Consider the following 11,478-nt stretch of genomic DNA (forward strand, 5'->3'; position numbering starts at 1 on the left):
AAATTAGAAAGAAATCAGTAATGAACATGCAAGAAATTAAAAATGAATATGAATAGCGTGAATAATTCTAAAGAAAGAAAAGTGTTCTATGCTGAATCAACGGAACAATGGTTAATCACAAAATGTTTCCTATCTCGTAAGCATAAAAATCAAGAAAGAAATTGAATGAGTGAGAAAAGGGGGCCATCTAAACACTATAGTGGAACCAAAAAAAAAAAAAATAAATAAATAGAGTTTCTGTTTCGCGATGGACTGTTCACGAACAGTGCAACTGGAATTAAGTGAGTCACCAATGAGGAATCTCCTAGTATAAACCTCTCCTTTAACGTCACTCGTTAAGGCGGTCCACCGACGGCATCTATTTAGCTGCAAAGACAAATCACGAATAGCTTAAATCGCCATGTGCTACCAATTCGGAGATGTTTACTCCAGTTCATTTGAAACTGTCAGTATGCTGAGGGACTATTTTGCGGTCGACTCGTTTATATCTTGTGGAGACACGCGAACCCATTAGAGCTAGAATTGGCTGATAGTAAATCCATGTAGCATGACGTCAGCAAAGACTCCGGATGTAGCTGCTACGTCTATGGGCAACCATGTCCTCCCCGACAGACCGACACAGGTTTCCACATTAGTGTCTTTCCTTATCAGTATCATGGGCATATTTTGAGCCCTTTGGACACCTTAAAGTACGACGCAAGAAACACACATTTCAACACATCTTATCTACTGTACTGGCGATCCGTCGTGGGATAATGAATGCCCAAATTATCGAATGGGAACAAGTCTGATTGTGTGCCTACACCTTGTGCTCTCGTATCTGCGGAACCGGTTTATAGATGTTCCTGAAGGAATTCGTGGCCGATCCGTTCTTGCCCTTGAATGACGTGCTCGTGTCCACAGCCGTTCTCATTGTCTGGGAATTGCTGGAAGATGTCTCCACTCGTGGCATCTCGAATTCCAAGTGGCGGCGACTCCACCATTGCACGTTGCTACAGCAACATGTCGTGCACTCAGCCCACCTCCCGTACTTTCCGCGGTTGAATAAAAGAAATATGTACGGATTTGCCGACGAATTGGACGCGGCAAATATTCCGAGGAGTCCGTACACAAAACTGTTGATTTGATGGACGTTGTAGCATGTCATGAGCTCCACGATGAAGTAGGGAAGTCCGCAGACGACGAATGCGAGGATGATGACGAAGGACATCTTCAGCGTCTTGCTCTTCGCTCGGTTCAGCGATGTGGATCCAGTGCTCTGGATGCGAACCTTGCCTCCGCGCTGGACAAAGTCTCCCACGGGGTGGCGACCGAAGGACGTGTCTCGAGCCTTGTCCCATATCTTCTTGCATATCCGCGCGTAAGCGACGGAGATGATGAGAATGGGAATGAAGAAGGTGAAGGTAGCGGCATACGACAGGTAAGCCATGCGGTGCCAGTCGGGAAGGCGCCGGAAGTCGGTTCCACACGTCTCCACGTTGTCCCTCTCCAGCACCTTCCACAGGAACAGCTGTGGGACCGAAGTGACAAGCGCACAGCCCCAGGCCGCCCCGACCATCCTCCACGCGGGTAGGCCCTCCTTGAGCGGACTGCGTACTGCTTGGTGGCGATCTATCGCGATGAGCACAAGCATGTTGCTAGAAGCCATGATGGACACGGTCTGCATGTACATGACCACTTTGCACATGACGTTGCCGGCAAACCAGCGATAGTAGAGCATTTCGTAAAGGGCGGATCCCAGCAGCGTGAAAAGGCACACACTGAGGTCGGCTGTAGCCAGACCGAAGATGATCTTGTTCACGCGGGATTTGCGTCGCCTGTTCAGCCAGAGCCAAAGGAACACGCACATGTTGCCGAATAATCCGAACACGAACAGCAACCATAGAGAGACGATCCGCACATCACGATTGAAGCTTACAGAGCTCCCACCCGTGCCTTGCTCAGTGGTGTTCGTGAAGTAGGACTGGGTGGACATGGTGTACATGTAATGGTCCGAGGAATCATCAGCTACCAAATCAGGGGATGACGTGCGCAGTGCCCTCAACGCTGTTTCAGGATCCTCACCGTAGGGATTCCTTGGTATCTCCATGGTGAGATCTCAGAAGGACCACGTGATCTGAGGGTGTCAATAAACACAAATATCATCAAGATTAAACATTGTAATGTTTTATTTGTTATAATTCATCTTGTGTGTTGCACGATGGAGATTGTCACAGCGTGTTCCATGGAGTACAAGAAAGATTACATGTGAAATTCTGTTGTCTGAAAAGTTCATCCCAAGGGTAATGCGATGTTTTGGGGCGGTTAGTTAATATATACAAAAAGATTATACACTCTTATGATCTGTGACCTGCTCCTTCGTATTGACAGAAGTGATTACACCATAAACACCGACGGGAATGAAACTTTGAATATCAGCTCTTGAATCAGAACCAATACAATGAGACCAAAATACAAATAGGCCTACCATGTATGGTGAGATGTTTACATTCTCACATACCACGTCGCAAATATCGGACATTTCTCTAAAGCAACATGAAGTCATATTGAACAGATAACATCAAGATGATATACATAAACAACTTTCGTTAAAACAACAAATGACAGATCTTGTCTCGCAAACTTACGACGTACACGACCACAAAGCGAAGATGAAATCTAAACTGTCATCAGTAGGTATAGACACTGGAAAATTGCCAAAACATTTGATGAGCGAAATCATGTTTTTCCCGTCCAAAAAGATCATGGTTGACATGTAACGTAAAAGGCATAATTTGTATGGCGAGTGACAACAAAAATCACATCACCTACTTGTTTGTATGAATGTGTATATGTATTATATATATATATATATATATATATATATATATTCAAACATCGCCTTTTTCTAGATCATCAAGTTTTTTCTCAATTATCAATTTTGACAAGCGCCATTTCGTAGACCGCCGACTGATACATTTATAGACGCAGAAGATATCGTTCTAAATTTACAAGAGAAGCTCTTCAATAAATGCGAATGAAAAATCAATTTCTTCGTCTGAAATTTGCTTAGTTTGTGAATGACAATGAGAAGGTGAAAGAGTTAGATGGTGAAAGAAAGAGAGATTGAAAGAGAGAGAAATATGTATATATATTGAGGGAGAGAGAGAGAGAGAGAGAGAGACAAAAGAAGGGGCATTAACACAGATGAACAGAGAGAGGGAGTCCCATGCTATTCTATGTGAAATACAAATTATACCTAAGTCGAAGATAGCGTCTACTAGCCAAGCCCATTGTGGGTTTTAATTGTAGTTCCAAATTGTGAGGTATATAACCAATACTATTTCAATTACCAACCATGGCAACTGCTATTTTTACGAGACACTCAAAGAAATACAGACGAGTTATAAATGATGACTACGCAACATGGAAAAATGAAAAATTGCTATTTGCCAGTGTTTGCGATAGAGAGAAAATCGAATAGACGGAATAACCAGTTAATAACAAATTGACATTGACATGCCTTATCGTAATACCTTATTTTCTTACTTTCTCATTTCCATATCATTCATATTATATTCATCACCTAATTACTTTAACTTTTACTATCTTTTTTTTTTTATAATAGAGGCAATGCGAAGAACTGTTACATGTCTTGAATGCTTACGTCATTGAATCAGCTTTTGCGTGTCAACTGTTCAGCGATGTTCAGAGATTCTACTTCACGCACAAATCACAATCAATGGGGAAATAAGGCAGTATTTTTTTTTCCGGATACAAAAACCAAATGTACAAAACACACATGGAACATAACAACTGATGACTTTCGATGGTACCAAACAAACAAAAAACAAATTCTACAAATTATATCCTCTTTAACAATTGCGTGTAATTTCCCCATCAGGTAAGGCAAGGCCTAAGGTAAGGCCTAATTAATTGCTATTACATTAAAAATATTTCTGGGAGTTATCTTTTTTTGCCCCCCAAACGTTTCCTGTCTTAAAGGCTTCTTGTTTGGTCATAGATGATATTATCCTATAGTCAAGCCATACTTCTGCTGACGGTCGGTCTCCTGCTCCCTTATTGAATCAAATCTACTGCCTTTTCTGTATTTATATGCAACCATAAATGTTTTGCAATGATTTTGTTATGCATGTAGCATAAACTGCACCTTTGTATCGTGCCTTTGTCATTTGGTTATGTTTTGTTTAAGTTTGTCACAACCATGTAATCTATTTGATTTGAGAAGCAGAATAAATACATACGATCGAATACAAATTGACACGGTACATGCAGACATGTGCGCGCCATGATTATTCAGCTGTACAGTGTTGTCTATCTTGTGACGTAACAATCAAAGCTTTTCTCTCACTCTCTCCCTTCGCTCTTTCTCTTTCTCTCTCTTCAACCCCGCCCCCCCCCCCAAAAAAAAAAAAAAAAAACTAAACAAAAACCAAAAAAAAAAAACAAAACAAAAAAAAAAAAACAACAACAACGTCCCTGCTACCAGATCAATCACATTCACATTCGCTACCCTACACATGCTGGGAAAGAAGTTCAAGGGTATAACGCCACCGTCCTTCCCGGAAAGTAACAACGAAATATGAGCCCACAACCACGACGTCTTCATCTTTTCTCTTTACATTTTCAAACAATATCAAGTTTTAAACAAGCAAGATTCTCCAAAGAATTTCATCAGTAATACGAATTACATTATAGAGTACTCGTTCTTAACCAGTCGTACTTTTGAATATTGGAATAGTAATATGGGCGTACTCTACTACCCAAGCGTTACTCCGAAAACTTGACTTTAATCTATATAGAATTGAACGACGATCTCAGTAAAAATGTTGGAGATATAAACATTTTTGTCGATAGAGGACGGTGCCCTTGGAGAGGAAGAAAAGAAGAAAAAGAAGACCAAAATTGAGTAATATAAAGCAGCTTTATACAGGAGAACTAATATTATCATTGCTTGCACGCCAGCTGGAGTACTTAAATGGAGTTGTTTTGATGCCTTCACCTCCTCCAATATTTCACATTAAAACAAAAACTCAGGGTTCCTAAAAGCAAGCTCAAAGCGCAACGAAGAATTCTCATTTGATACGACAAGGGAAATGAATAATTAACGAATTTTTGTCACGGCAACGCTTGTAGCGCCATCGTCAAACAATTCACACAAACAAATATGTCTGGTCGTTAGGTGAATGGAAAACCAGAGCTGTGGAAATTTTCGGCTTCAAATGGGCGTTGGGAGATGTGGCTCGGTGGGGCAAAATGCGAGCTCATGACACATTAACTCGTTTAATGACGACATCACCACTGATTAAGGAAGATTAGCGACGCGCGAAATCTCTTTAAGGAACGCAGATGAGTCTTGTCCGTCATCATCAATCAAGGCTTTACCTCAAGTTGGACGCTGGGAAAAGACAAAAGCGTTTGAAAAACCGATGCTAGTAATAGATATGTGCTTTTTTCTCTCTCCCTCCCCCACCCTTCTCTCTTTCATTCTCTTGGAATGGGGAAGGGGGGGGGGGGAGAGTGTATGAGCAGAAATGAAGAGGGGGAAATGGGGAACCAAAGAAAGTGTTACCAAAATTTGAATTGCATGAATGAAGGTGTGAAGCGATCACAAGGAAGCTACAACGGCTTATGAATAGAAGAATATTGGGTTAGAAAGACAGAGACAGAGGGAGGGAAAGATGTGAGAGGGATAGAGTTGTACATTTGTTGGTGGGGTAGAGAAAAACTAGGGGAAAATACATATATGTACATATTGAAGTGGAATATGGTTTATGATGTTAATATATTCAAGTGGAATATAATGTATGTTATAAAGATGTTGTTTCTTTTAATAGATTTATTCATTGATCTTATCATTGTCGATGTTTTCGTGAGAGGCTATTGCAGTAAATACCCCCAAAATGGTGTGAAATTGGTTTGAAACAATACATACATACAAATGTATTTGCATTCTTTTCACTTTTTTTTCTGTTTATTTATTTATGATTTGAATGAAATCAATAAAAATCACTGAAAACGAAAGAACAAAAAGTCATGCACCGATGAAACAATCCGGAACAGACGTAACTCATACACGCCCAGACCAAAACTTCGAGAGTCAAAATGACCGCTAAATCTCACGACGCCATTGTAAAAAAACAAAAAAAAACAAAATACAAAAAACAAAAACAAAAAAACCTCTTGTGTCTCGACTGAACATATTATTTGAAAGCGCTCGATGTGTTGTTGTTGTTTTTCCATCACCTGGGGTATATTTCCTTCACACCTCCATGGTAGCCAAGTCAACAGTATTAGTAAGTCTGTTGTGTGTTTTCGTTTGTCAATATGACGTTTCACCGGTGAGATGCAAGCGCAGACGACATGTCAAGGACAGCAGAGAGAAAGAGCGGGAAAAAGGGAACAAAAAGAAGAGAGGAACGAGCGCACAACATCCCACATTCATCGCCACTTCACCGCCTCGCTCCCGCGGGCCGACGTATCTCGTTCTGCCCAAGCCATCCTTCCGGCACATCTAGTACATTAATGAAATTCGCGTCTTATTCCCTTTCCTCCGAGACAGTCAGACAGGCTAAGCGCGATTCGCCTTTTTAGAAGCATACTGAAACATGTCAGCGTGATCACGGACTGCACGAGGTATCTCGCTTGATTTAATCGAGTTATGAAATCACTGAAGCTACCCATCTCTTTTCCCCCTTCAATGCGAAAACAAGGGTACGTCCTTAAGCATCGCACTCCGCGCTAAAATGCAGAAGATTATTTAGCTAATAAGATGTAATTTTCTCTTCGCTGTACCAGACAACATCTCTGACTTTATTCTACTCATGCGAGATCCCTAGAGTCACATCCCATTTGCCTCGTTGGACCAAAGGGCGTATCACAGCGCTTTCTCCGAGCTTGATACATTAGTATATACCTTATCAACAAGACAGGGGGTTTTCAAAATACACTCGAGTTGCACCTGCCCACATAATCCCATGGCGCTGTTAGGTTTTATATGCCCAGATTGAAACATTCAGATTGGTATATTAAATTCTGCAAGCACGGCGTCAATCTTACCCAATACATGAAACATCACATATAAGTAGGCTATTATGTAAAAGGTGTTTAATCTTGTTGCCACGTCATTTTCATGATTGGGTTAATTCAGAGTGCAATGTAACTTATGAATTCTTGCACTTGGAATCAATGTCATGTTTATACTGCATTGACAAAGAAACATTAGTTGTACATTGGCTCAAGACATATACTTCTTGCAGACCAGCTTTCAAATGCAATTCACTTTGATGTCGCTCTTTGATCTTGTTTGATAAATCTTGATATTGACTTGAAGATTTAAAAAAAAAAATTGAGGGATCATAATCATTGAAGACGATCATTTCTGTTTGAGTGTTGACCTACCATAATCGAATAACGTGTATTTAGGTCATGCGTATGTAGAAAAGCGATAGTACAAGAAAATCTTTACACATTCATCTCACACACACACATATGTATACATATACATATACACATACATAATATACATATACATATACATATACATATACATATACATATACATATACATATACATATACATATACATATACAAATACATATGCGTGTGTGGGAGGAGAGAGAGTTTGTGTGTGTGTGTGTGCTTTGCTTCTACAGCATGCGCTTCCCCGGCAGGATGAAGCGTTTTTATGCCATTTAGGTTTTTATCACATACATAATTCATCCAAAACGTGTTTGAGCGTTACGTCTGCGTGTTTAAAGTAAAAGTGTATAAAATCTCAAATATCGGCACTGAGTCCTCACAGCTTTATGACAGATTTCTCACAGTGTTTAAAGAATTTCAAATACTTGAGTTTTCATAGACTTGGTTTACTGATAGCTTTTTCTATTTCATTCCAACGCTGTTATATTCTTATACGATTTTTTTTAGGTTTATAAGCGAAAAGCAGCAAACAGATACAGTAAGAGTCAGTCCCTTGCGAGAGTTTTAAGTTATTGTTCAATCAGATATTCACATTTAATTATCCAGCCATTCGTTCGTTCATTTCTTTCACTGTCAATCATAGAGAAGTTCTGAATGTGAATCTAAATTTATGAACTATGGGAACACTCCTACATCTACATGCAAAAAAAAAAAAATGTCAACAGATTAAAAGATTTTAAGAGAGATCTACACCAAAAACTATACGTGACTTCAAGCTTCTGCTGTTTATCGTTGAAAACCAGAGGACATTTGCCATGCAAACCATCCTATCAATGCCAATAATAATACCAGCGTGAACCATTGATTGACCCAAATATAAGCCACTAATTAAATCGTCTAGGTCCCAGAATTCTTTGACGCTGTGAAAACTCGGTATCAGTATCGCACGTTCATGAGAAACCTATCTATTCGAGAGGTCGTCATCCGGGTATTTTTCTGACAGCATTCCTTGTTTTGTCAAGCTGTGACGCGGGGCCCCGCCCTTCAGGTGAGAGACGGGAAAGCGTGGGCCATACCCCCGTGGAAGGTTATCATGCCATATACTAAGTGTCTAAGACTTTCTTTACACGTTAATCACGTTAACCTGAGCCTTTGGCAACTTCAACAGAAAGTAAGAGCGTTGAAGGGTGATACAGGAGGCAGTTAATCGTAGGATCGAATCCAATACATGTTTTCTTCTGAGTACGGCAAAAATGTGTCGGTAGTTTGCGAAAAATGTCGACCCTCGACGTTAGTGACGTGAGCATCATACTTTGGGAGGGTTGGCAAAATACGTTTTACTTTTCAATAAAATTGCCCCCCGGTAGGTTATTTCGAATGGAGATAGATTTTAACAAAACAGATGTGAAGCTTAACAGTACAAAATGTTTTACAGGACAACATATCAAATTATTACACATACAAGCCACTTTTTCAATACAATAAAACCATGTATCAATATTCCTGCAAGGGGTTTGCTTAATGACATACAATATTGTTAGCATAATACCTGTCCTATGCATTTTACATTACCCGTATCAATTGAGAAAAAGAGTACAATATTGTTTCCAATATTGTACTCTGCTGTCAATATCGCACTCAAATGTTTCTTTATACGCATGTGCAGTATCGCTTGCAAAGAAAGCAAAGTACAGTGGCATTGCGCGATGAGGTTGAGAAATGCCATATAGTACGGTCTGCTATGTCGAAATATTGGATGCCGTGAGATTTTCGTGCCAAAATTTATCTTTTTTTTTTTTTTTAGCTAACTTGGTCAATTTGGGGGTGCTGAATCCAAAAAACTTTGGTTCCAGTTTTTTTTTTTTCGAGCACGTCTTCAGCCGCCATTTTGAATTTCATAATGGCCGCCATAGCAAACTGTATGTTGACCCAGTTCTCATAATGTGAGCAGCATAGAAGGTTCAAATTTGATGCAAAAAGCATGTTTGTGATGTCAGACATTCTGATCTTGAAATTCAAAATGGCCGCCATAGCTAAATGTATTTTTATCTGTATCTCAGGTTGTAAGCATTATGGAAAATATAAATTTGGGACAAAAAGCTTGCTTATGATGTCAGACATGATAATATAAACATTTCTGTTTTAAATGATGGATCATTTTGGTTGGCGGCCATCTTGAAATTCAAAATGGCCACCATAGCAAATGTAATTGGGCCTATGTCACATATCGTATGCAGTGTGTAAGGTTCTAACTTGGGGCAAAGACCATGATTATGCTATCAGACTTTCTGAAACATCTTTTTTTTTCTGAAATGATGGTCCATGTTGATATAATAGGGGGCCATCTTGAAATTCAAAATGGCTGCCATACCAGAATGTATATTTTGACCCACATTTCATGTTGTAAACAATACAGAAAGTTCACATTTCGGGCAAAAACTAGGCTCATGATGTTGAACATTCAGATGCACTTTGATCCCCTCCCTAAAATTGCAGATCATTTTTTGAGGCTGCCATTTTATCATTCAAAAATGACTGATTTTCAGCTAATAGGCCTATCTGTGGTTAGAAGCAACTTTTAGGCATATCAATGTTTATGGTGGTGTACATTGTACATTCTTTTACAAACACACACACACACACACACACATAATTACATACATTCTGTAATAATGGATTATTCGCATTGGCTGCCACTCTTGAAATTCAAGATGGATTTCAACCCATATTTGGTGCTGTAAGATCTTTACCCTGCAAACTCAAGCATGCTGGAGCACTTTCATGTAGGACCTACACTTGAAGAGTTTGTTCGCAAAAACCGATAAGTCCATTTCTGAAGATTTTAATGTACGGTCTCTGTCATAAAGTACAAAATAATACCCTTTAAATGATTTATTGGTCATATTTTTTGATGTTATGGTCAAAAGAAGCAAAAATTTCCTTATTATTCTCTTTATTTTTCTTGACCTTAAATCGCACATCTCTATTTGGCAAATATGGACTTATCGATTTTTGCGAACAAACTCTTCACTTGTATGTGTAAGTCAATCACTTCAATGATATTATTATTGCATAGGCGGGACTGCTTCCTGTAGGTACACTACCATGTTGAAGTGCAAAATGGTTGCCAGGGGAAACATTCCTTTAAGAGCATTGCATTTGGGTAAAACTTGCCAATGGGAAATCATGTGATTCTGGTGTCAAAGCAAATGACTTTCAAAAGAGCCTAAATAACTGTGTGTGAGTGACTAAATGCCCCCATTTTAGACGATTTGGTTGTAGAGGTTTTTTTTTTTTTTAAATAAACAATATTAGCCGTGTACTAGAAAATTTATCGGAAATTCACTGTAATAGTTAATGTCTTCTACATTGTAGGCTCATTCCCTCCATGTGTTTTTGGAGTCACGGCACTTGTACAGGGCTGTACACAAGGGGAGAATTGGCTCTAAATTCTTCCAGAAACAATGACTCTTGTATTTCTTGCCATATGAACATAATAATGAATTCTGTTGCTACCGTTGGTGTAGGAAGCTCAAAGCACTTAATTGCACAGTTTATGCATATCCGCTGAAAATAATTACAATGTACCGTATTATATTCCCCTGTAAGTAGAGGCACAAATTAGGTTGTGAAGGTTTACGCGGTTTGTTCTCTGGATGTGTTGTATCAAGACTCTACGAGAGCAAAGCGGGAGATTGTCCAGGTTGAAGTCATCCACTCCCAACTTCTGGAAGGCATGGACTGTATCATTGCACATTCTGCATGATTCAACGCTTAGAAAATTCTTGATCCATCTGCTTTTTGAGACATCATCACATTTTCAACTTCAGCCTGCACCATGACAGGCATGACCAAGCAGACCTTTGTTTGTTTGTTTTTTTTTTTTTTTCGCAACACTTTGCAGAACATAATCTCTCAACAATGTGAATTGTACTTTATCATCTCCTTTTCCAGTGATGGAGCAGACAACATGCGATTCAGTGTTAAAAGTACAGCAAAGATCCACCAGGAGAATGAAAATTTCAGTGTCTATACGTAATAATCAGCAATATCTC

The 11,478-nt window shown here is 39.4% G+C and overlaps 1 protein-coding gene across 1 annotated transcript; it reads right to left on the reverse strand.

The window, feature by feature from the left end:
• Positions 1–799: 799 nt before the first annotated feature.
• Positions 800–2,089, reverse strand: LOC140231308 (oxytocin receptor-like). Its single transcript, XM_072311457.1, has one exon. It carries the CDS (start codon positions 2,087–2,089, stop codon positions 800–802), a length of 1,290 nt encoding a protein of 429 aa, XP_072167558.1.
• Positions 2,090–11,478: the final 9,389 nt, after the last annotated feature.

This window comes from Diadema setosum, chromosome 7 (assembly GCF_964275005.1).
Source record: "Diadema setosum chromosome 7, eeDiaSeto1, whole genome shotgun sequence".
In the NCBI taxonomy this organism is placed as follows: domain Eukaryota; kingdom Metazoa; phylum Echinodermata; class Echinoidea; order Diadematoida; family Diadematidae; genus Diadema; species Diadema setosum.

Excerpts from the sequence above, each read along its gene's own strand:
- LOC140231308 (XM_072311457.1), bottom strand. The coding sequence starts at position 2,089 with ATGGAGATACCAAGGAATCCCTACGGTGAGGATCCTGAAACAGCGTTG.